Below are 25,993 nucleotides of genomic sequence, written 5' to 3'. Positions count from 1 at the left end.
TGCAGTACTCAAGTTGGAATGAAACTCCACATGTTTTCACAACAAACAGATATACTCCTGGGATCATTCACTAATTGGATAAAAGCAGAAGAACTACCCCATTACCATCCCTAGAGGAAACTCATTAGCAACCTAATGAAATAAAGGGATGACAGGAAGGTATTTTCTCATCATCTTTTAATGCTAACAGGCTTCAAAGCCATTTTCCTTCCTCACCCTCTCCTGTGGTGCCCAGAACCCCCCTGGCACCTCTCAGAGCATCACAGGCAGTCCCCTCTCCTGCACATTATACAACATCAGGGAACAGTTTCAGAGCACAGAGGGATTCTAAGATGTTCAAATCATCATCTTTGATGAATCTGTTCAATTGAAGCTTAATCCCTGCCCCACTTGGAAATTCTTCCCCAGTGGGTCAAGCTTCCTGATGATTCATAACATTTAAAAGAAGTATAATCCGGCTGTTAGGGGCTTTGTTGTTTGTTTTTATGAAAAGCCGAACTCAGGAACATTTGAAAGAAATTAGAAATGTTGAAACAAATTTTATAATTTTGAAATATTTTTTAAGTTAGTGAAATGACAAATACTGAAGTGAGATGTACATAAGCATAGTACTTCTTATAACTACATCTATATTAAACATGAGAATTTCTAGTTCTCCTCCTGTAAAAAGTGTCAGGCCATACCCCCAGACACTTGGGTATCATGCAGCCCTGATCAGGCATACTTTAGATATCCATATGAAATACACCCTCCTTAATAACAGTGAGGGAAGAATGGATAATTTTTAATCCATCTGAAATATAAAGCAAGACATGCCACATTCCAACTACCTGCAACTACACTTCTCACCCCTAACACCTTCCTCCAAGTCCCCGTTCATTCAAGAAGAGCCCACAGCTCTCCACCAAGAGTTCTTCCAGTCAGACAGCCAAAGACATCAGTATTATTTATCTCTGCAATGCATCTATCGCCTAGCTAAGGCTATAGGGCATCCAGCAGCACCATTCTGCAATGTCAATACATTCATTGCATATACCTTACTGGCAGCCTGAAAGAATAGCATCCTACTTCTTCTCACACCTCCTGCTTAGCCACAAAGGTACACAGGAAGAGCAATGATGCGTTAAACTACTATGCCTCAAAACTAAGTACAGTTAGACACCTCCATTCTCCCTGACTACATGGCAATTTGTCTGCATAATGGGGATTAGTGTCAGGTAGTCAGTAGGGCCAGTGAGCTTTCTAGGTAGAATTTGAATCCATAACCCTTCAAAAGAGGGTGGATGGACCAGATGATAAAAGAGCAGTTTCCTATTATGCAGTATAAATTCTGTAGTTAGCTAAGCTTTCAAACACCTGTAAATCGGAAGGGGATTGTGGCAAAGGCAGTCAGAGCTGCACTTGAAGGGAAATCCAGCACTGAAACATTCAGGTTCTCATTACCCAGCCTTTTTCTAACATAAGGGTTTCTAACCACCAAGCTTCCTCAAAAATGCAGCACAGAAAGTATCAGAGAAATACCAGGCTCAACCACAGAGTACAGACAAGTCAGCCCTGCACCAGCTTACTTTATCAAAAGAGCAGTATTTAGTGACCATTTGTTCCTCAGAACAAGCTGATAAATCTTTCCCTTCCCCCTCAACACTTTCCCTATCTTTATGCTGAGCCATTTCAGTAAGTTAGTTGGAGGTGCTGAGACATTCAGAGGAACCACTTAGTGCCCAGTGGCAGCCTCAGGATAGTGAAGTTCTTTAAAAATCATATAATTCAGAGGCAAAGCTTGGGTATATTGTACTCTAAACAAGATCAAATTGTAATATTCATGCACAGCTGTCCTCTGCCTCTCCCCACACTCCAGGTTTTCTCTGAAAGTTGTTGTTTCAATTCCTTTTAGCCTAGGTGAGAGGCCTCACTGTTAAAGCTAGGGTTGAGGGTCTGTCACTTTGTCACACAGACTCCATCTGCTATCCTAAATAAGTTACTTTATCTTTTGTCTCCTTTTCTCACAGTGGATTTACAAAGAATCAGGTTCTACAGTAGTTGTGTTACGTAGGTATTATTACAGCCGTACAGCTGGATAAAGCTGAGATGAAGTGTAACAGATAAGCATTAGACTTCCTTGTTTAAGGTAAGACCCTGACCAGCACACCAGATTTTTCGGTGTTAAGAAACAGCCTCTTCCTTGACACTGCACAGCCTCCTACCCCATTTGTGGATGGAAATTTAGTAGAAAGTACAGATGTTTTTTCCACACAGCTGCAGCCTGAAGAACACACAGCAAAGCCCTTGTCATACACCTTCCTTCACCCTGAAATTACTCACCAGAACCTCGTCTTACCCATACGCAGCCATCAAATACCCAGCACTAACCCTCACAGAGGTTCCTATAGACTGTACATACATACAGAGTCTTCTCAATGTACTCTTACACATTTTTTTATATAAATAAAATCCCACACAGCTTTTAACTGTTAAGAGCTGCAAATGGTCAAATCATTTAAAATAAGAGGGGAAAAAAAAACCACCAACATTGGAACATGCAGGTGATCAGTAGAATTGAGTTAATGCATCATTCCCACATACAAAGTTTAAAAGCAAACAAACAGCTTTATAGGGTGAGGCACAAAAAGGAGCTCCAACTTTCCACATCCATTTTATTCCAAGGTAAATTTCCTTGCCATTAGTTCTGTAACTAGAAGAGGCTGCCACAGAGCTGTGAGCCTTTCATGCCTCTTCTTTCCTTCCCCCAGATATCAAGAGAATCTTGATATCTGGGAAATCCTTTGGCTGACTGTTAGCATCCCGTGCCCAGGTTGTGCTGGATTTAGCAATAACAAGCAGAAAGAGGTTGTTGCACATACACATCACCTTCCCAACATTTCAGCCAAGGTGCCAAAAACAAAACCCCAAGCCAACCAAACAACACAAAGGCACTGTCAAAAGCCTGGTGAAGCTTCAAGAAAATCATTCTCTCAGACCCATGACTGACCCAAGCAAGAGCCATGAACTAACTGCCTACTTATTCCGTAGGACTAGCCAGAACAAAAGTGGTTTTCCACCTCAAAGTTATGTGGCATCCAATTATCTTTTATGCAATGTTGCACCTGCAACACTCCCAGGGCACTCTTGGTCTACAGGTCCATTCTTGTGCTATGCAACAGTTTTATTATATGCTTACAGAGGTTTTCCCTTTCAAATCACTGATGCATTAATCTCCTTCTGGGTATGTACATAATTCCATTGGAGCTCACATGGAGCTTTATTTAGAGTTATCATTCACAGTGTGTCTTTTGTAAAGTGCTGCTAAATCCAGATATAGAAGGAAGGATGTAATACATGCTCTAAATTCAAAGACAGTCCTTTCATTTTTTTGTGACCCAGCGACATTGATGGCCAGACTTGCAGCCATATCTCAAAGTCAGGAGGGTACTTTAAAGGTCAACCTGTTTTCCCCATGGTATTCTACTTTCTGAAATGTCTTTTTCTGCATTTTTGTCCAACACAGAATTTCCACATGAAAGTTTTATAAATCAAAGGGCTTCATGAAGGCCCCTTCATGTACCAAAAAAGTCCAGTGATAAACCCTGGGAGAAAATGATAAAATGGTGATGGATGTTTTGGGTGACAAAGTAAATTGAGTCACTGTTATGTGTGGGTGGTAACAACTCTGTACAGTACATACCCGAAACTCTCAACAAAGACAGTTGTAAGCAGATCTTATGAGATTAGGCTGGAGAGTGAGAATTATCTTCTTGACATTTGGTAGAAGATAAAAATTCATCCATCATTTTCATGCAGAACAACCTCACTCATTTACAGAAATGAGATGTATTAAGATTCAAGGAAAATTAAGTAAAATAAATCGACACAATCAAAAGATCAAAGGCTTTTGTTGGGTGTTTTTGTTTTTAGAAATGTCATTCAGCTTTAATAATTTATAATGCTTCACAGTACACTTGCAAATGCTGTCATATTTCATAAAATAATTAAGTCTTAGTAATAGGAGACACCTCTACCATGCTGTCTGTAACATTTACTGAGAAGTGATGTGCATTTTATGATCATTATCATGTCTGTAAATAAATGAAGCAAAAAGAATGAGCACATTTCCATTCCTTAAAATTTCTGTTTTGGTCTATTTTTGGAAAGCACACAAAGCATATCCCAAGCAGATTTGTTTGGCAAGTTGGAGAGAAACATCAGCCAAAGAAGCTGAAGCCGCCTATTTTAGATGTTTCCAAGTGGAACCGGACAGCCAGTGTGTACGGTGAGTTAAGAAAACCGGTGCCTCCAGCCACCTCCATTACTAAAAGTGAAACACATGGTTTCCTGCTCAAGCAAGCCACCATCACCAAAGGCAAAGCCTCGGAACCATGCTGCCAATTCGCTGCCTATTAGAGGCACTGAATTACGAGAGGATTCATTACAGCCCTGCTTTTGGAAGTCCCGGAGCCATGTACGAACAAGAATCCTAAAGTCTGCCACCCGCTGCCTTGGTCAGGATTTGTCCATTTGGTCAAACTGAAACTGCATTTCTCTAGATAAACTATTCCCTTGTAGCAAGTGTTTGCCAAACACCACTTTTTTCGCCTCTCAAGAAGGACATTAAAACTTAAAATATTATTTTTATTTCCAGTGCCACTAATCAAGATTCCCAGCTTTCTAAATAGTAATCAATAAAAAAAATTACAAAAATCATTAAATTTGCATTATTGATGGTTTCAGTTGTTTGCTTTTTGGACTGTGTTGGTTGTTTTGGTTTTCCTTTGGTTTCGAGTTTGAGTTTTGGGGGTTTGTTCTGGTTTTTCTTTTTACCTTTTGCTATTTCCCCTATGCTTAAAAAACTAAACCACAAGACTGCCTTTCACATAAGTTTTTCAGGCTGAAAGTACCTGCAGGATAGAGCTTCATTGGCAAGGTTTTCTCTAAACTTAGGGTTTTATTGTGGTAATATTCTTATTGAGCATTTCTTTGGTATAATCTGGATTTCTCTTTATTTCAAGAATTATTTTGGGAAAGCTACCTCAATCTCTATTTTTGCTAAAAGAGACCATGAGATCCTCCCAGCCAGATCTCCGCAGTGACAAAATAAAAATCACAAGGAAAGAAAAAATTACCCACCAGCTTTCTGTCACAGTCTCTTGTAAATATATTCTACCAGGGCTAAATAATACTCTAAGAACCAATCTACAGAAATAATTTCTCTTTGGCAAGGGCACATCTTTAATTCACTTCTTCAGAATTATTTTTCATCTCCCAGTTTCTTCACAGTGGGGTGGGAAGCAGATCCTTTGGTTCTATCCGTTTATGGGAAAAAAAGAGTTTTCATTTTGTGAGCCCATCGTTCAGATTTTAATCAGAAAATCCAAAACATCTTCAAGATACTTAATTCCATGTTTGTAGTGTAAAAAAATTACTGCTTAGCTATTGGCATTCTGATGCTAGCATCCGAGTAGTGAGTCGGTTGGCCTCACTGAAGTGTGAGAGGAAGAAGATTGAGCTATTTCTCTGAGCTTTCACTCAGTTTACACAGGGAGCAGCTCTGCAAGATACCCTTTATGGAGGGATTGCCACTTTGGATTGCAGACCACCCTGCCCTCCCACATCAGTGGTACCCACCAGCTGAGCCACGGCAGGGGCAGCACCCCCTAATACATCAGGCAGGGCAGGCGCCCTGTCTGCAAATTAAGATCCACTTAAGGGATGCGTGTTGGCAGCACATGCACACACACAGAAACAGGCACACTTTAAACCCATTAGCTCACTCACAAGCACAGATAAGTGTCATATTCCCACTGTGTATGTATTCATAATTATAGCATATTACCAGAAAGAAAACAGCAAGCAAACATCTACTCCTAACAGAATGAGGAGCTTCTGATGCAGATAATGAGCTTTGTGGATGTCAGGTGCATGGTGGAGATGGTTGGGAACATGGCAAGGTCAAGTGAGTTTCTGAGCTCACTATGAGGCACAGCTGTGCTATTTAAAGCAAGTTTTTCCACCTGGTGGTTCAATATGGAGACAAACATGCCTTTATTGGTATTTACTACACAAAATCATTGCATATTTAATACAGCAGCTTCCACATTGTAAGCCACTGACTGACCACATCAGTATAAATCATTATTTTCCAAACTATGTTACTCATGGTTTTGGTACAATGCTAGAGAAACCAACAAATTATTTGTATGCAACAGCTACGTCATCAGCCAAATAGATAGGCATTACAATGAAAGCAGTTGCTGTTTAGCAACAACAAAAAGAAAGGGGGAGAGAGATAATACTACAAGCCAGCCTCAGGTAAACAGCAGTTTCATAATAGGGAGTGATTAGCATAAAATTGGCACAGGAAACTTCTTCCTTTTTCCTCTTCCTTTCCCCCCCCTGTTATAATACCATGACCTCTCTTTCAGCCACCTGTTTCATTCCATCAGCTCCCACCAACAGATTTTGCAACTCTCATTTTCGTGAAACTTTATTATTTTAAGCAAGTTCCAACTAGTGGTTTGGTTTTTTTCTGCATGTATAAACGCCAAGATATGGGTGTGTTTCAATGTGATGCACCTGCACAGAAAATCCTAAATGAGCTCTTTGGAAACATGTATGAAGCCTTGAATAATCGCTGTTGTACCAGTGGATAAGGGAGTCCAAGTGCCAACATAAGTAGATTTTCCTATGTATAATATAGTCATTTATATTTACAAATGTGTTTCAGCATCACAATTTACTGACAGAAATGGTAGCAATTAAGGAGCCTGAGGGTTGCAGGGTGTGGAGAGCTCAGCGGAGGTCCTTTGTAAAAGTTTTCTATTCTTCTATCTACTAAGATTGTTCTCGCTACAGATAAAGGAAAGTGCACATTATTTGTAGGAAACCAGCTCCAAATGAAAAGGTGTGGAAATCCAAGGATGCAAAGAAAGTGTACTTTCTCACACATATCCCAAGTCAAGTACAATGAGTAATAGGCATCAAGAGATGCTTAGGAAAACCTTTTATATCTGCAGGTTCAGGACTTGTTGTACGCTTGCCTACATTGAGGAGAGTCAAAGGAAAGAAGAGAAAAAAGCCCACAAAGCTTGCATTATAAAACCCTTACAGCGACGATGCAGAAAATTTCAAGTTGTCTTTAACACACTTCTAGATAATCTAGAGAGCAGGACATTATAAACAGATTTTAACACCTTCTCCCTCCCCCACCCCCCAAAAAAATAAAATGGGTGGAAGATGACAAAATTAACGAAATTTTTAAAACTAAACAAAAACAGAGCCTGAATAGAGCTCCTCCAAGTTTTATTGTTAACCCCATGCCTTCTGTACCAAGAGCAGACACATTAGGAATCCTGCTTCATTAGCAGCCTTTTCACAGCCCACCTACAGAATCTGCCTCTACCTAAACAACTTGCACCTCAATGGCATGTGCTCGGAAAACTATGGGGATAGAGATGCAGAAGCGGAGGGAGGTGACTGATGGAATGCTCTTTGGGTGTCCAGTAAGTTTTTTTTCCCCACATCAGTCACCTCCTTATGAATCATCCCAAACTTCACACTCACCAGCGAGACCTTCAGCCCTTGTGTGGAAGTCTCTCAGCATGCATGAAGTATTATATAAAACTTCAGCTATGAAGAGTGCTTTAATTACATCATTTTTATGCCCTACCACGTGCAGAGACCCAAACCACTACTAAGCTACCTCACACGTATATGGACAGCACATTAAATAGAAGTACCTCCATGTTAGGGGAGATTCTTCAGCAAATTTACCAACAGCTGTAGGCACTCTTTCCTTGCAGAGACAGAATATGTAGCACTTTGTGTTTGCCATCCTCCCAGTTAAGAGGGCTCATCCCTAAGCACACTAGACTACTAGTTCCTGATTGCTCTATGCCTCCACCATGGCTTTACAGCCAGAAAGTAGCCGAAATTAGGCAAAACTAACTTTGTGCCATGAAGCTTCCCAGGCAGCAATTACTTGCAGCAGATGCTGGCCATTAGCAGATCCTAGGTGGTAACTGACAAGCCCCACCGAGAGCCCCCTCACCCAGGGGCAGTGACAGAAGGAAGAAATCCATTTATCTGATATCAGAGATATGGGGTAAGTGAACAGCCATAAAAATCCAACACGCTGGTTTTGAAATTAACACCCTGCTCCGGCTATAACGTGTCATGTGGCACCCCGGTGTTCGCCGGCCCTCGGCCGCAGCCACGCTTGGGGCGCTGGGCACAGCAGCTCACCCATCTTCTCAACCGCTGGGGCTTATGCAACGGCTGCCGGCAAGGGTGGGAAACGGGCAGGGAGGGGAGACCGGCGTTCCGGGGAACCTCCAACAGAGAAACCCCTTTCGGGAGCAGCAATGCCACCAGTAAGGTTCTTCCAATGCCTTTTGCGAGCGTTTGGAGGCGCCGAGAACACGGGCGCCAGTGCTTTATTGAAAGGGCAAAGCGTAAAGACAAACCTACTGCCCTGGCAGCCGGGAAAGATCCCTGACTCTGAGAAACTCTGAAGTTCACCCACGTACACCGTCCCCCTCCCCACCTTCCCTGACTCTGCCGCGCCGGAGGAGCACCGCAAACCTGCCAGCAGCCGCGGGGCTGTGGATCAGGTCAGCGGCATAACGGAGCACCCATCTGAGGGGCTCTTTGAGGCTTTGGGATGAAGATAAAAGGCTCGCCCAGCCTCCAGGGTACTGTCAGCACGGGGCTGCCCGCCCGCTTCGCCGCCGGACCCGGCCTGATGCCTCCCCACCCGCAGGCATCCCGTGCCCTAGAGGTGCCCCTAGGCTTCCCAGAGCCGGTCCCACCCGTCCGGCGCCCACCTGTAGGACACCTGCTTCCTGAAGGTGAGGCTCCGCAGCTTCTCCTCTAGCGACTCATCCGCTGCTGACAGCCCCGGCTCCTCCGGGACCCCGGCGGCACCCGCCGTGTCCCCACCACCCTCGGCCCCCCGACAGCCACCGCCACCAGCAGCCCCGGTCTCCTCCCCGCCGGCTGCGGCGGGGGGGTTCATTGCGGTGGGGCAGTGGGGCCGAGCAGGAGGAGGAGGCAGGCGGGCGGCAACCGACGGCTGCAGGCGCTGAGGGGCGGCGGCCGGGGACACGGCGCTCCCGGGGCCGCGGGGCGCGCTGCGAGCAGCGGCGGCTGCAAATGGCAGCGCGGCCGCGCAGCATCCATCGGCGGCCGCACTGCAGAGGGGCATTGTGGGAAACTCCCGGCAGGCCCCGCCCCCTGCCACGCCACGCCGCCCGACAGCCAATCGCCGCCCCGTATCGTCGACACGCCCCCTTAACCCACGCCCCCTCGCCCCGCCTTGGCACGGGGACCGCGGCGCTGCCCGGGGAGACCCTGGCCTCAGATGCGCCCCGTTTCCCCTCGCTTCACCGTTAAAACACCTCTGAGAGAGGGCTCAGGTGCCCCAAAGCACCCAGAGGTGCAGCCTTCCTGCAGCCCTGGCTTGATAGCGCGTTGGCAGCTTCTCATGTCCTTCCCAGGCGATCTCAGCTTGGTGCGCTCTTAATCAAAGCACCTGACTTCTGAGAGATGCGTTTGGAGACAGGCATCACGATGTCCTTCAGTGAAATAAATTGTCCTCCACCTTATTCCCCACTTCTCCCTTTTGTTCATTGACCAAGGAAAACTTGCCAGGGAAGCATCAGCATGGGGCTATTTAAGCATAAGTTGACAGTGACAGTAGTATTAAAAAGCACAGAAGAGGCCAAGGTCTGGGACTATGCATCAATCACAGCAGGAATTATGAATATTTTCTTTATTTTTACTTTTCCATTCTATATTTCCAAAACTTCTCCTAGGCAATGTGATCCAAAATAGATGCAAGAAAAAATAAAATAGAAGAAGGTTGAGCAATGACATACCACAGAGAAGACAAACCCCACAGAAACAGATTTCAGAACTTCTCTGTCTCCACAGATGACTTCCCAAGAGGCCTTGCTCCTCCTTCATGGTCCTTGTGCCACAGTGCAGCCACGGCATGACCAAAAGTTCCAGCTGCCCACGTCCACCAGTGAGCAAACATTACAAAATCTTGGGCATCAGTCAGACCTAGGACAGTCAATAGATTCCTTATGCCCCATCCCTGGCAGTGCTCAAGGCCAGGTTGGATGGGGCTTGGAGCAACCTGGTCTAGTGGAAGGTGTCCCTACCCTTGCTAGGGGGTTGGAACTGGGTGATATTTAAGGTCCCTTCCAACCCAAACCGTTCTTTGACTCTTGCTCCTTCTTTAACCCTAGGTAAAGATTCAGCTTCTCCATACTTAGGACATGCTTCAGTAAGGCTCTCCAAGACAGCCAGATATTTTCCTGTCCCTTGTTGGCAGCAGGGAAGGATGATGGAAAGTGAACCTTTTTACTACAGTTTAAGCATTTGAAATTTTAACCAACTTTCAAATTCATATTCTTCCCTGATGCATAGATGATACGTATGTTACCTACATGTACATGTGTTTCCCCTAATACGCATATAAATGTTCTCATCCAAACCCTGAAATCCTTTCAGTTACTAATGAAGCACACAGATGAAAGCATAATTAAGCAATGTAATACATCGCTTATTAGAAGCAAAACTAAAGCTCTTGCACAGAACTGTAAAAAGAAGATCTGGATCCTGCTCTGAGCTGCCTGCAGAGAGATCTGCAAACTAGCACAGAGCTCCACTGGAACCATCAATGCTTTTGCCATGGAGAGCTGGGACCTCGGCTGGAAAGTCTCCAGTGGAACTTCCAGAGAAATTAGCAGCCAGTGTTGATGGTGAAAGCATCCAATTTAAGAGCACGTGACAAGTACTTTTTGCAGTAGGAAACTAGATCATTTTGAAGCAGAATTGCCACAGACCATTTCAGACCTAGCCCTACAGCCAGCTTCAAGGACAAGAAGCAGTGCCATGAGCCCCTCTCTCATCAAACACGTCTCCTAGGTTTTGTCACTGGGGACAGCAGTACGGTCTGTTGCTGTGAGATGCCAGCTGCATGTGCAACAAAATGCTTTAATTACAAATTAATTTTGCACTTGGAGAGCAGAGCAGTGTGCACCACCTCACAGCTTTATTCTTTTTAGGCTTTGCTCTGCATGAGAGCAGCTCTGTGGCCTGTGCTCCAGCTAATCACTCCACCCCCCCCCCAGAGCATCAGGAGCAAAGACTAACAACTAATCAGAATCTCCTACCCCCTCATCCAGCAAACATCCATGCCACTGAGCCACATCCTCCTCCTCTAGCATGAACTCCATTATAGCTCCTGCCTGTCAGTGACTATTTTGCCCACATGACCACATTTAGCCTGTGCTCAGGGATTACCTGTTTTTCCTCTGTCTGCTGCAATTTGCATGACTCATTTGCAACATGAAGTGCTAAATCGACTTCCTATGCCTTTTCCTAAATATGAGCAATTATGAGAGAATCTGAGGCTCGTGGAGGAAAGCCCTGCTTACACAATTACACTTGGGGCATAACTGTCAATTCCTGTGGCTCGAGAAAGACAACAACAGCAGAAACTTCGTCAGAGCATCACGTTCGCTCCAAGATGTGGCTGCAGATATTCTGCTGCATCAGGAGGGAAAGGATGAGCACAAAAATAGATTTTTTAGCAAGTTTTGCTAGTATCTGGGATCATCATCCTGGCAAAAACATTAATTCCCACAGCAAGGATTTAATTTCTTAAGGTGGCAGCTCAGCCAAGGGCTGGGCTGTGGGGTTAAGAGGAGCATCTAGCACCACTCTGCCATGACTCCCCTGCTCACCTGGGAGAGCTGACAAGCTTCGGCAGCTAGGGAGCTCTTCTTCCTGGGTGGAAACTTATCACATGCCTCAAATAGCAGGATGGATGGTGGGAATGAGAGAGGAAATGAACAGAAAGGAGGGAATTCAGCTTTTGGGAGTAAAGCCAGGGGAAAGAGGTTTATTCCATACATCCATGTGCCTGTTAATGCACACTCCAGTGTGCATTCCTTAAGGTCATACAAACTTCATCCTCAGGATAACCTTCAACATCCACCTTCCAGGAAAACCACATATATTTTTACACATACATGTGTGTACCTATGTGTTTGCACCCCCTCATTTTATTCATTTATTTTTAAAACATGACTGACCAAGCAGCCAGCTTCCCTCCCAGATTCAGTGCTAATGGATATACCCACAAAAACCTTCACTTTTGGTCAGCATTTGAAGCTCAAGTAGAGCATGGCTTATCCATCAGGGAACTGAGGGATGCTGAAGCTTAACACCCTCAGCTCAGCAGATCACTCCATTGGGCAGAGACACTTCAGAGCCACTTTATCCTGCAGTTCTGCCAGCGCTGGCTCCAATTAGCTCTCTGGCAAGTTACCACTTTCTGTTACATTCTATATATTACTTTTTAACCATTTTTCAGCTATTTCTTAGCACTGCTCCCCTTTCTACACGTAGGCTGCCATAGCTGCAAATATATCCCAATTCCTGTTGCCAAGTGGAAGTGACAACAATAGCCTGATCCTCGCTTGGAAGTGCCTGAGTGCTGCCCCATTACAAATACCATGGATCAAAGCCAGATTTTTACCAAATAGGCTTAAAAAAAGAAGGGCTAACCAGAACCTGATGGTTCTCATTAGACAATAGAAGTGAGGCACCCAACAGACATGGACATACTCTACAGTGGTTATCTTCTCTCAGCTGTATCACAACAAAGATAAGTGCCAGAACTTGCAATTTTCTCCTTCTTGGCAATACACAAAAAAAAAGTAATTTAATAGCAATGTAAATCATGTAAATACAGCTGAAGATTAATTTGCTAATAAAAAATTAAAAAGTCATTCCTGGCTTCTCTGTGGACCATTTGAAGCCCACAAGAGACCAGCACCAAGAAAATGAGAAACCAAATCAGCCACTTCAACTTTCTGAAGCATAAACTGGAAGGAGACAAGATACACAGGCTTTACTCGTTCCACATGGACTGGAACATTCTTTTATTTCCGATTGTTACCTCCTCTGGATCACCTTGCTTTGGTTGATCTCAGTGTGCTTTATAGACAGGAGGAAGCCACTGCTGGCCCCATTTTGCAGACAAGTATCTGAAGCATGGAAAAGGGTCAGCCAAATTCACCAGCACGCCACAAGCAGGGCTACACCCAGAAGCTCATTTCCTTGCTCTCTAGTCAGTGTTCACACTCTACAGGACACAGCTCCTACGGAGTTATTTTCTTTCTGGCAAAGGTGCAAGCTTTTGCTCGCTGCTTCTGAACTTCAAGCTAATGAGGTCCATGTTTCTAAAAAAACCCAAAGCAAATGAGCCAGGAAAGGGAGCACCAGTAATGAATCTACCACAAAACACCTGCAGGGGTGGCAAAGTCGGTGCTGCTGTAAAACAGGTATGAGCAACAGCTAACAGCAGAGTGTGAAGACTTACCACCCAAACCACACAGTGAGAGGCATTGCAAGCTCCATTCGGACTCCCTTCCTCCTGCCCTGCAACAGGAATCAGCCTGATTATCATAATTCAGGCTTGAATTCAAACAGTAACACACTCTTCAAAGAACAGCGTGTACTGGAGGGTGATAGGTAGAGAGGCTGACAGCTCATCACCCCGCATTTCTCCATTGTATGTGGGCTTCTTTTTTAATCACAGACTCCCTGCAGCATCTCCTGCTGTGTGATGCTTTAAGGGTAATTCTGAGACCCAGGGAGATTCTTAACCAATCGTTAATCACCAGTCGGTGCTTTGTATGCTTGGAGGAACTGAGCTCAGCTAAAACTAAGCTGAGGGTAACTGCTCCAATCAGTCACGATCTAACGATTTTCCTCTAAAAAATGTTATGTATGGCTTGGTGCTGCTAACAAGTGCCCAGATCGATAGTTCTGGCAAGAGAAATTGCCTGCTCGAAAAGCAACAAGGGGCACCCAGCAGCAGCAAAAAAGACGGCAGCTGCTATAACATCTGAAATGAGAGAAAAGGAGCGGGATGCAGAACTTCAAGGACAAAGTAAAGCCCTCCTCTCGCCACCTTCCAAGAGAAAGCACCACACACCTTCTTCATTCCGGTACAGAAGCCAAGTTTTGTGAGAAGGAGCTGCTTCATCATCTGCTGTGATCACGGTGGGGGGGTAGATAGTATGTCCTGGTGCTGGAACCAGGCTGTGCCTGGGAGAGCTGTTCTGTTACAGCACCGCATGGAGGCTGTGTTTGCGATGGAACAAACCAAAATGACTGGATAAACCAAAGACAAACCTCTCATTCCCATTTTCTTTTCTTGTGATAGTGAATGGTGGCAGGCAGCAAAGCCAATCCTTGTGTTAAAAGCACCAGAGTAGAGCTCAGGAGAGATGAGCTTGCTTTTTTATCTTCACTGCCAATTTCTTTTGCCAGATTAACCTCTTTAGCCCCAAACTGAGACCTTTCTGGAAACTGGCATCAGGCACAAATTTAGTGCAAGCCAAAGTGTTCCAATTTTCATGGCCACTGCCTTCCCCAGCCTCTGAAGAAGCCTTCTTTAAGAGGCCTTCGAAAAAAAGGCACCAAAGCAATCTGTGATGTTCCCATTTTCAGTTCAGTAAAGCTGGAACTCTTACTCCCACTGCTAGTATCTCCTGTGGCGAATAAGCTCTTAGTTGCTATTTTATGGATGCATGGTACTTGCAGATGAAGTCTCTTTCCTAGTAGAAAGCTGGTATAATACAAATGACCACATCATTCATGAAGCCAGCTCTGAACAGGGTATTTTTCACATCTGCATTAGACCATCCCTCGCCAAGTCCTCTGGGTGGCCAGCAAAGACACAGAGTCCCCAGATTGGAAGAAAGTAGGTATTTTCTTTTCCATGTCTACTCAAAGTAGCAAAGGTCAATTCTGTCCCCTGACTGCATGCTGCTTCTGGGCTGCAGGGCATGGTGTCCAGCATTCACACAGGCAAAACAGCAGGTTCTGGATTGCTGGAGAAAGCTCCTGCGCTATCTCGGGGGTGAGTCAGTGTAAGAGAAGGATGGGAGGCCAGCAGAAGACCCAAGCCATAAAAGCCAAAGCAGAAAGAGCAATTTTAAGAGTTCACTTTAGATTAAGCAATTAGTGGCCTGTGTAAAGTCAAGGCAGATAAAGACCTTGCTTCCAGAGGGCTATTTGACCCATATGAATCAAATTCCAGCAAGCTCTAGCAGACTTCTATCAGTAGGCTGAAGGCAGTGCCTCCTGAGCATCAGACTTCCTGGATGCCACTTGTATGGAGAGAGAATTTAATATTAATGGGGCCGTATCACACAGTTGCACTCAAGTGCCATTATCATTATTAAATGCCATCAGCCTTCACCTAATTTCCACCCATCGACAGGTATGATTCTCAGCTAATCCCAGAAAAGGGAGGAGGCAGCCAGCTTCAGTAAAAACCTACACCACTGCTTTTAACCTTCTTTGTCTAGCAATGTGCTAAATTACCAGGGCTCTGTCATGCTGAAGAACTTACTTGGGAAAGCCAAGGGACCAGATCTTTTCCAACCATCAGGAAAGCAAACAAGCTGTACTGGCTTTTTCTACAGAAAATATTTATTTGCAAGAAATGAAAAGCATAACATACTTCGCTACATATATGTTTAGGCTACAAAAGCAGGTAGTCTGTTCTCCTGTCAAATCAAGCTGATGATTTAAAAAAGGAAAACCATCAATTTCTTTCCACCCAATGGACATGTTTGCAGTGTGAACAACCAGGTAGGACTGTATCCAGACAACAGCACTTGTACAAAAATAGGGAGGCCATTGAACGCAGTACTCAGAGCTAAACAGACTTACAGCAAAAGAACAGAGAGATCTGCAGTCAGAAAAGGTTCCAATACAGTTTACCAGGGAGTATAGGTGGTGCTTTTGCACTAATATCACTCTACTTTTCAGTTAGATAGTTTTAAATGCTTGCACAAACCCATAGTGCATCCACATGAACAGAGGGAAAGGGAAAGATCAGCTGAAATGCCTTAAGGGTACCACAAGGTATTGGTTTGCATGGCCCAAGGCAATGGCTTATGCTCTGGATATGTATTTCTCCTCAAGAAGCTAACACCAGGTAATTTACCCATGGAAGGCCCAGCGCATCTCAGGGAAGCTGTGATGTATGATGATGTACTTACATCACAGTGTGGCTCTCTGAGAGCAAACTGCTTCCCTCACTGGCATCCTACTGCCTGTGGGGCAGTTACGGCAGTAGAACCTTTGGGGAAGGGAGATCTTCAGGTCCTCTCCCAGACAACCAGTTCAACGAAGTGTGCTCCTTGAGGTGTCAGCTCTCAGTGGCCACATTTAAGGCTAACTTAGAATTAAAACAAACCCCAAACATTGAAAGCCATAGTTCTGCAGAATAAAAATTACACCGGAAAACACAATAAAGCTGAAAGTAATTGTTCTTTTGTACCAAGCCAGAGCAGTCCTACAGATAGGCCACATAGTCTATGCACACACACACAAACAACACAACTTTCACTCAACAACTGCTAACACGACAGACTCCAGACAGCAATTTACAGGAAAGCTTTATGGGTGCTGGGTGATGTGGAATGTGAACAGGTTTCAGAGAGAAATTCCTGGACTTTCTGTTGCACCAGGTGGAATGTGCCCCATGTGTTCAGGTAGATGCCTTTGTTTTGCAACACTTACTACATTAAGAAAACAACTCGTGTTTTTACTTTTGTTTTTAATTACTCACCATGCACACCTGCATAGACACACACATGCGTGCACTCGTTCTTGCTAGCTGTACAAATGAAGAAAAGCAAGATGCTATTACATCAGCACCACTGAATTAAAATCTGATACGACAAAGTCAGATACAACCAGAGTTCTGTTAAAAGAAATTGACTACCTGCCTCTGCTTCCCCCTCTTTCCCTTAATTATGGGCTGCTAAAGTTCAATAACGTTTTTACCTGCTGTAAGGGAAATGGCATATACCACAAATGTCAAAAATGCATAAACAGGACTGCATAGTATTAAAGAGCAAGGGGAAGAGCAGAGCTAAAACAAGTGGAGAACTAATGAAAAAGATTATCATTGCTGATTTATGGAATCAAGAACTAGGTTTCCCTGGGACACCAAGTGTCCCTTCACCTGCCATTTCTTTTATCTTTTAAGACAGGTCTACAAATTCAGCTCTCCCATATTTTGTTCCAACTCTTGGAGGAAAGAGTATGGAGATGGGCTTTAGGTCAGAGAAGAGACTACTAATAAAGAATATCCAAACTCCATTTCAGCATCACAAATGAAAACTTCCTGCAAGATGCACTCTTTTCTACATAGGAAGTCAATTAATAAGTATAACTTTGTAGAGCAAGAGAAAGGCCTGACATGAAAACCACAAAATCAAACGGCAATTTCACTCTCTGTCCTGAAGTCTCCAAGGAATGCTGATCCACCTAAGCAATGTAGCGTTAGCTGGGATCACACCCTCAATATATCCCTGAACAACCACTACCACCCTATTGCCCATGAGAAAGTGACAAAATCCTGGTCCATTGATTGAATCCTTGCCTCTTATTTGTAAAGGCCTTAACACATAAGCTGGTTCATTCATCTTTGAAATCCCCAAAGTTGTTTATCCCTAACACTATGGTGCAAAGCAGCAAAACATCATAGCACTACACTACTTAAATAGGCTAGTGTAACTTTTGAAGTTACAAAGTACTGACCTACCATTTCACCTTCAGAATACAAAATGTTCCTTTCCTAATTAGTGACTTGAGAAAGAAATATTTTAGTCACCAGGAGTATAAAAATACTCTGTATACTTCTGTTCTCAAATGTGTGGGTTTTGTACAATGGCCTCTTGGCATTAACTAGAATCTAGAGCCCAAATACTCAGTGGAAATCCCTCCCAGCGTAGCAATTAGTATCATTCATTTATTTGACCTACATTCTAAATGTGTCTAGACAGAACTCACCACCAATAGTTTTGGGGGATGGGAGTGGGGAGGTGGGTTGGTTTCTTTGGCAGAAAAAAAAAAAAAAAAGTTTTTAGATTCATTTTCAGCTCTACATTAAAAAAATTAAGAATACATTTTATATTGTTACATAGAGAGATATGGAAGAGGTCCCCTGACAGTATAAATCAGACCTGCAGCCTCCAAAAGTGGTAAGTAGAAGTGAGCTGCATTGTATCAGCTGGGATCTGGCCTAAGAACCTCAACCTAATCCATTATTAGTCTGTGCTGCTGAAAAATATTGAATGCTACAGATAAAATAAGAGAAACGCAGCAAAGAACTATAAATAGCCTGGGGAAAAAAAAACCCACAACATTATCTACACACTGGTAACAAGGTTAGAACTGTCACATGCCCTCCACTGCATACTTTATACATATATATATATAAAATGCCCTACATTCTATCACAGTCTATCCTCCTAGAAGCAAAGACCCCACAGATCCAGCCATACTTTAAAGCTGTAAGCCAAAAAATAAGTTTACTTTTGTGTATAAAATTGTGCTAATAAGCAGCATAATGTTACAGCCAAAGACTCTAAGGATCAGTTAAAAGTCCTCTACTGGAAACAGAAATTAAATAGGACATAAGCCCTCTGCCTACCCTGTCTATGCACACACATTATTCTACAGCACCAAGTCACTCATCATGGAAAAAGTATACTGTCAGAAGGCTAAGACTTCAATATAGATGAGCTAATTAAAAGGACATACAAGCATCCTCTCTGAATACACCTTACTACTGCTTCCCTCTGCCCTTAGCACGAAGCACATACATCTGCCTCTCCATGTTGTTTGCAGTGTACCAACACTAGTACTTGGATCCCCCCTGGACTGCTGAGGCTGGCAGTGTGATTGCATGAGTCCTGCCTTCTCTGTCCCCCTGCTAAGAACTTAATACAGGCATCAGCTACCTCTGGAAACAGTGAGGTCCTTGTCACGTAACAGCCTGTGGGTAGGTGATGACAGAAGTTTCTTTGGCTCCTAGTATATAGCAGAGGAACCTGTTCTATTAAGGCCCCTGAAGAAAAATGATCACAAACATACCGAAGGAAACATTTTCCTTATTATAAAGAAGTCGTATTTAATATAATAAATCCCCAAACAATGTGTGTGCTAGGTTAAGAGATTCCCCAAAAGAGTACCTAAAAATAACTTAGAGAATAACAAAAATTAAGATTATGGAATTAGATTATCAAACAGGTAAAAAGTAATTGGTATGGCCGTACTGGCTTGGATGAGTTAGTTCAGAGGGAGGCCTGACCCAGGCCATGGCTGGCTTAAAATGCTCCAGATGAAAACATGACTGTCTCCCAGTGAGATTTCAATTGACATGCCCAAATTAAGCAAACAAAAGGGCAAAGATTTAATGGTGACTAATGCACTTTTGGAGAGAGGAGGTTGTTTGGGCTTTGCAGAATCATCTGTTCTTTAAGTATGGAGAAATAATTCAGCTTCAGTTTTAATACACTGGAGTCAGCTGTATCTGCAATGGGAGGTGATCCATTTAACTGGTCGTGGCCATGGGATCAAAGCAGCCTCCTACTTATACAGAGTGAAAACTTCAAGACTAGCAAGAGCAGTGTTGTGCTCAGCAACCTGGGACCTCTTTTGCAGAAGACTTGACCATTCAGCTGCCCTCAGAGGTGGCAAACCATGGGTGATTTGAAGGAAAATAAAAAATAGACTGTTTAAAGAATTTTCTAAGCTATGACCTTGTCCACTTACACTGACCAGCCATACAGTAATGGAAGGGTCAGTCACAGCTTTCTCCTGCCACTTTGCTGACCTCATGTGGCTAACCAATGCAGCCATCCCTTGCGCCAGCCACCACTGTTCATTATTTATGTGAAGTCAGGTTGAACAGGACTTTGAGCAACCTGGTCTAATGGAAGGTGTTACTGCCTGCGGCAGGGGGTTCGAACTGGATGAGCTTTAAAGTCCCTTCAAGCCCAAGCCATTCTATGATTCTAGGCCTTAAATCATTGGAAAAAAAATCATACAAAAAATTGTTGGTGCATACTGGAATGATTCAGAGGACCCACTGGGATCACTGTGAAGTGAAGAGGCTTCAGGGAGGAGACTCAAACACGCCAAGAAGAAAACACTTGCAAAATAAGACTACAACCACAATTCTCCTCTAATTGCCACTAAAGGTAAAATAATCAAAAGGCACTTGCATAGAAGAATAGGGCATTACTTAGAAAGCACACCTGTATACCAAAACTCATTACTAGGTCATGGAGTCAGGCACATATTTCACTGTCACTAATCTGAAACACCCTCTTAAAACAGCACGATGGAGACTGTTCCACAGCCCCCTGCACAATCTTTCCATTCATTTTACTGAGTTTTGAGTCTAGCAGATAGGACACTAAGGGAAGAAAGTCTAAGGAAAATGAAGAACAAGAAAGCAGCTGGTGTGGCAGCTGCTGTAATAAAATACAAATCCAGTATTTTACAAAATAGAATACATGCAGGGGATATCTACTGTACATGGTAAAAAATTACTTGTAAGGCTAGGTTAGTTTTTCCCTTATTTATCATTAGGAACAAAAAATAAAAGAGCTTCAAAATTTTTTTTTTTTTTTTAAATTAGCTTCTTCTGGTAAAATGTCAAGTAGCTATTCTGGCCTGCTGAATTAGGCTTTTCATATTAAATCCATCCTCAGTGGAGTCTGACTGCCCTTCTGTAGTCACCAAACAAAACCCTGCTCAAATCTTGGGGTAGGTTCAACTGCACCACTGCAAGGGTGAATTGCAAGAAGCGCAGCTTGGGCAAAGATGTGACCACAAACTGAGAAGGGAAGAACCCTTAAAGGCAACAGCTACATGGGACAAGGAAGAAAGCAAGCAGGAAGAAGAGTACTGGACCAGGATGGATCTGGATACTGCTCTTGGCATTTCCACTGAACTTGGACCAGTGCCCTCTCATCCCTCTTTTGCCTTGTCTCTTGCCTACACACTCAGGTCCTTAGATCAAAGGCTGTCTTGCTATACAGTTGATACATTATCTACTACATCCAGGTCTCAACTGTGCCTAGCTGGACCTCCCTGTACCCCTATCTTTTTGGCTAAGCAACTAGTCTAAGATCACATTTCTGGAGAAGGATATAAGAGGAAGATAAGAGACAGCTTTATTAGAGGACAACTCGAGTGTGTGGGAAGGGAATGCGTGTTCAGTGATACTTGTGTGTCCAATTTCAGTTTGCCCAGACCACTTGTAGGGTTAGGGAAGCTCAGTTCTCTTCATTGCAACTGCCTGAACAAAATCTTGCAAAGCTAATAAATACTATTTACAACAGTGACAGGAAGATGGCAAGGAAAGGAAACACAGGACGATCTGAGACCAGGTCTACATAAGAAATTCCATCAACATATTTAGAAGCCAATAAATTAAATCCATATGGTCCTCTCAGGAGGCACTTCTGGTTTAAGCCTTACATTGATTTAGGTTGTTGGGAAGGAACTGATTTAAGATAAACAGATTATCCTTAAGCAAACTAAAGGACATCCACCCAAAACATTGCATAAATTTAACAAAACCTGCCTTCTAAACAGATTTAGTTAAAATAGCGTAATTCTCCCACACAGAGTACGACAAGACAGCAACTGATCTTTGCTTAAATTCCATAAGGGTGGAAGCGATAAGGAAACCTACCAAGACTGCTTTTGATCCAGAGAGAAACCCACCTCAGTAAATGATAAAGAAGCTGAAGGAGAGAAGAGAAAGAGCTAGGGGAGGACAATTCAGCAGTATCACTGTCCATCCCCAGTATCAGGGACCTTCCTTGTCCCTTCAGAAGCAGGTTACATACATGCTTCTCAATCCCCATAAAAGACTCAAGTGCTGTAGACCAGTAGGCATGGAGCTGTGGCTAGATTCTGAGCAGCATCATGCTCCTCTTTCTCTCAACTACCTTCTCCCAAAAAAATCTATCACCCACATGCTCCCATCGGGTTTGCATATTTCACTCTTCTAAAGAATGTCTTTGTGCTCAGATTAGGATGTGTGCGTGCATGCGCACATACACACCCACCAGTCACCAGCACGCTGCTGGCTTCAACTGCCATCATCATTCAATCCTGCCCTTGCCGTGTTAGACAGGAAAGGAATAAAAAGCAAATATAGGGACTGTGTGTGAAATGAGAAAGGGAGTTACAAAGACAAGAGATCCCATCTGCAGTCACAGCCTCACCAGTCAAGGCAGAAGTTGAACTCCCTCTCTTTTGTGCTTTGGTTCACTGAGGATGACAAGTCAGGGGGACTTTGGCTGAAAATATGTGGGAAAAAGGGAAGTCAAGAAAAAAGGCCTTTTTTATTTTTAAGCGGTGGCATTGACTCTTCTATCTATTTCAATTATCTTCAGTGTTTCATTTCCTTCTAGTTCGGAGTTGACTCTGCAGGGAACAAAAAAACATAACAAAAAAAGTTAACAGTAATAGTGATTTTTAAAAGCACATATGCTGCCTGAATTGGAGAACGCTGAAAAGGCACCCAGTATTTACCAAGTACTTGTCAGTTGGAATATGGCAATACACTGAATTAGTCACCTTTCTGGCTCTAGGTATCACTTTGACACAAGTACTCAGAAGTTATGCTTGGGGTGATGTGGCTCATCCTAGCCCTCAGAATAGCATGCCTTGAAACAAAATCCTTCACTGTTTGGGGTGCTTGCTACTGCTTGTTCACAGAGGCCAAGGCCAACAGGGCAGTAGCAGGATAAGGAAATGTACAGTGGAAAGAAAATGCACACAAATATTTACATTAGTGAATCTCTATCTTTTCAGAGGCCCCAAAAACTTCAATTTATGCTAAAAAGAAAAAAAATATGAAGGAACTCTGTGTTAAGTAGTTCAGATATCTTTACAGGTCTGTCTCTTTAGACAGTCCTGCAAACTTTCCTCAGTAATGCTTTAGAAAGATCACTGCTGTTAGAAGCTCCAACTCTTCACACCCTAACCTCATAGAAAGCCCAGTGAGTCACAGCCTCACACTTCTACCCAACCGGCAAAAGCTTATTCCTTTAGGAGACACAGAGCTAAGTGCTTAAAGTGGGTAAGCGCAACTAACAGGCTTACAGGGGTTAGGTTTCTGGCAGAAGCACTGAGTTTGGTAGCTGTATTACTACAATACTGTTGCAGTCACTTTTCACAGTATCACAGTAACTTTTAAAATAAGCTCTCCAGATAGAGACCAAACTCTTACTTCATATTTCACAGTGCTCAGCATTGCTGAGCCCCTAGTCTTACTGCTGACCTCCAGGCACAAATGACAGTGATATTGAACACTTGTATGACAAGCAGCCCACCACCTTGTACTCACCTGTGCTGCTGCAGGCCTAGCAGCACTGATTTCTCTAGCCTCGTCTCGTTGGCTATTGTGAACTGCATGATATCATCCTGCTGTGTTCCCGGCATGGCTTCCAGGGACAGCGCTGTGTACTTGGAAGTATCTGCTTGCCTGTCATTGCGATCTGCAAAGGAGATCGGGCTTGATGACTCCTCGAGTTGGTGAGGCTCTTCATAAATTAGCAGACTCCTTGACCTCACTGCATATAAAGACAGGAGGCAAAATCTGATTAGAAACAGGAGCTTAGAGAACAAGCCTGCTCATTTCAGAAAATTCCAGAGCAGAACTAAAGCTGCAAGTTGTCTTCTCTTCATAATGATTTACTTAATTTGACAGCTCAGAAAAGATACCACAGCAATGGTCCAGGTAGGGATCAAAAAGCTCTGAACTATTCACAAAACAAGAACAAAATAAACAATTGCTTTGATAATATATACTGAAAACAACTGGTTCATTACGGATAGGTAATACTAAGAATTTCCCACTCAGTCCTCATACTCTTTGTTGACAATGGCAAAGGAATGCCAGCTGATATCAGCTGCACATTTTAACAGTGTAAATATTTGCTACCAAGTAGAAATCCTGCTACCTTTTGCACGCTACTAGGTTCAGTTCCACAAATAGAAACAAAACTGCTTTACACAGAATTACCAAGCAGGCTAGTGGGCCTTGCCTGTGTTTATGAAGTCTGCTGCCATCAGCACAGCTTGCCAAACTATCCTTCTTTGAAAAACATAGATATGACAAATTAATGAGCAGGAAAGCAAGAGGTGCTTGACGAGGGAGTTAGGGATGGGGGTGGAAAACAAGTGCCAAAACACAACCAAGAAAGAAGCAAAACTAGGATAGTTGTCACTTACCAATGGAGTCTGTGTAGGACTCTGGTGAGGAATGCTGCCTGGGCAAAACCATCTTTGTAGCAGAAGGATATGGCCCATAGCTCTGAGAGAAGCTGCCAAAAACTACTGCAAAGCACAGCACCACCATCTGGCAAAGGGAGGATGCAGAAGAAGTAAGTGCACTAGCTCGTGACCCACATGAGAACATCAAAACCAAAAATTAACACAACATAGATCTGACACTTTTCCAAAACAAATAATTTGAGGCTATTTTCATTACTACATCCAGTGTCTGCTAGCAAAGGTTCATATACAATAACAATTCAGTGTTTTAAAGGGCACATTTCAACACTGGAGTTTGCTTTCAATGTCTGCCACCATTTTGGCCTATCAACTTATTTACTCCCAAAGTTGAAAAGCAGAAACAGCCACCATGTATGTTTTACAGATACTGTCAGGAATTTCCAAGGTTATTCCTGCCACTGGCTTGAGTCTTGCTTAAAAGTGACAGAGAAACTACATGACTAGAAAAGTAACTTCCATCAGTTTATAGCATTAGTATAAATGGAACTTGCTGGCTGAGTGTCAGCAGAGAAGAGAGAAAAGTTTCATTCTAAGAGTTTTCCTGTCCTGACTACTATTACTGAAATAAGACAGAGGCAGATCTACAGCTTTGGTTGTATTTTTATTTGGACAATCAAATCTTCCTTATATTTATTTTTACTGGTATCAAAAGAACCAAGCATCATAGGTCACCCTCGTTTTCATTTTACAACCCTAGACATTTCTAGCATTACAATATTTTAGGAAATCATAAAACAGGTCACTCGGAGCAGCAGTGCTTCTTTCATCACTGCAGCACCTAACCAAAAGCACAGGTTCACTCTCCTCCAGAACCTAATGCCTTCCCACAACTATTAATCTTCATCAGCTAGGAGTCTCCCCTACCTTAAAATTGTCAAGTTACGAAGAGAAGTTTTCCAAACTGAGAATTTTCAAGTGAGGGGCTTTGAAGAAGAAGGGATGTGACTCTGAGCAGTGTAATGAAATTCTCATTCCCCCACAATTCCCAGGTTTAGCAAAACTCACCATAAGACAGGTCCCTGTCTGTGTGCTAGCTGCCTTGTATGAACGGGACACTTTCCCAGCAACCATGGCTTGAAGTCTCTGCAACTGCTGCAGAAGTGTTCTGGAAAGCAAAGACAACAGACAAGCATCACACACATTGGTCTACCTGCTGTTTAAATAGCTTTTTGCTTCACGTTCCACACCTGTGGAATAATACAGCATGTATGATAAAGTATAGATAGTTAAAGCTCTCTCCTGGAAGTAAGTAGCAAGGAATATTTGTATTTTTACAAAGTTTTTACATGTAGTAACACTGGGATTTTCAGAAAGATCTTTTGGCTTTCCCCCAACTGACATCCCTGAACAATCACTACTTTAGCATTATCAGAAAGCTCTTATAAATAAAAACATGTTTTCAGTGTTTCTACAGGAAATTATTCTGGTAAGCATACGAACAACTGAAGCTGCTGTACATGCAAGTGACTAGATGCAGACAACCTGATTCTATGTCATGTACTCAGCAGGAGTTTCGCCATTATTTAGGAAGATTCACAAGCAAGTTTATAACTGTGCTAATTGGTGGCAGAGTACATGGCTACCTCATTTTTCTAAAGACCTGATGTACAGGGGTCTACATACTGGACCATTTTCAAAGGGAAGGTCTTAAAGCCAGGCATAGGCACAGACTCCATTTTTCAAATTCTTTTATAAATAAAGCACTTTATTGCTATTTCCTAAATCCTTCAGGAGCTGACAAAAATCACGGATGCTTCAAGTGGCCACTCTGACTGTGTCTTTCAGAGGT

At 43.2% G+C, this 25,993-nt stretch overlaps 2 protein-coding genes across 7 annotated transcripts in view; both read right to left on the bottom strand.

Annotated features, from left to right (window-relative positions):
- The window catches only part of DGKI (diacylglycerol kinase iota), a 208,261-nt gene extending 199,012 nt beyond the window's left edge, over nucleotides 1-9,249 (bottom strand). The window contains exon 1 of one of the 4 annotated variants that reach the window (XM_061372000.1): nucleotides 8,817-9,249. In XM_061372000.1, the coding sequence (XP_061227984.1) occupies nucleotides 8,817-9,196 (380 nt within the window). In that variant the 5' untranslated portion in view covers nucleotides 9,197-9,249. The remainder of the gene's footprint in view (nucleotides 1-8,816) is intronic. The other 3 variants (XM_061372002.1, XM_061372001.1, XM_061372004.1) reach the window with 3 other exon arrangements.
- A 7,855-nt stretch (nucleotides 9,250-17,104) lies between these two features.
- The window catches only part of CREB3L2 (cAMP responsive element binding protein 3 like 2), an 80,189-nt gene continuing 71,300 nt past the window's right edge, over nucleotides 17,105-25,993 (bottom strand). For all 3 annotated transcript variants that reach the window (XM_061371997.1, XM_061371998.1, XM_061371999.1), the window contains 4 exons: nucleotides 25,210-25,309; nucleotides 24,142-24,268; nucleotides 23,255-23,480; nucleotides 17,105-22,329 (listed from right to left, as the gene is read on the bottom strand). In XM_061371997.1, coding sequence (XP_061227981.1) covers nucleotides 22,254-22,329; nucleotides 23,255-23,480; nucleotides 24,142-24,268; nucleotides 25,210-25,309 — 529 coding nt within the window. In that variant the 3' untranslated portion in view covers nucleotides 17,105-22,253. The remainder of the gene's footprint in view (nucleotides 22,330-23,254; nucleotides 23,481-24,141; nucleotides 24,269-25,209; nucleotides 25,310-25,993) is intronic.

This window comes from Neopsephotus bourkii, unplaced genomic scaffold, assembly GCF_033783945.1.
Source record: "Neopsephotus bourkii isolate Nb327-2 ecotype Australia unplaced genomic scaffold, CSIRO-AGI_Nbou_v1 NB_1589, whole genome shotgun sequence".
In the NCBI taxonomy this organism is placed as follows: Eukaryota; Metazoa; Chordata; class Aves; order Psittaciformes; family Psittacidae; genus Neopsephotus; species Neopsephotus bourkii.
The sequence above is the reverse complement of the archived record's forward strand: the minus strand, read 5'-3'. Positions and strand labels throughout refer to the sequence as shown.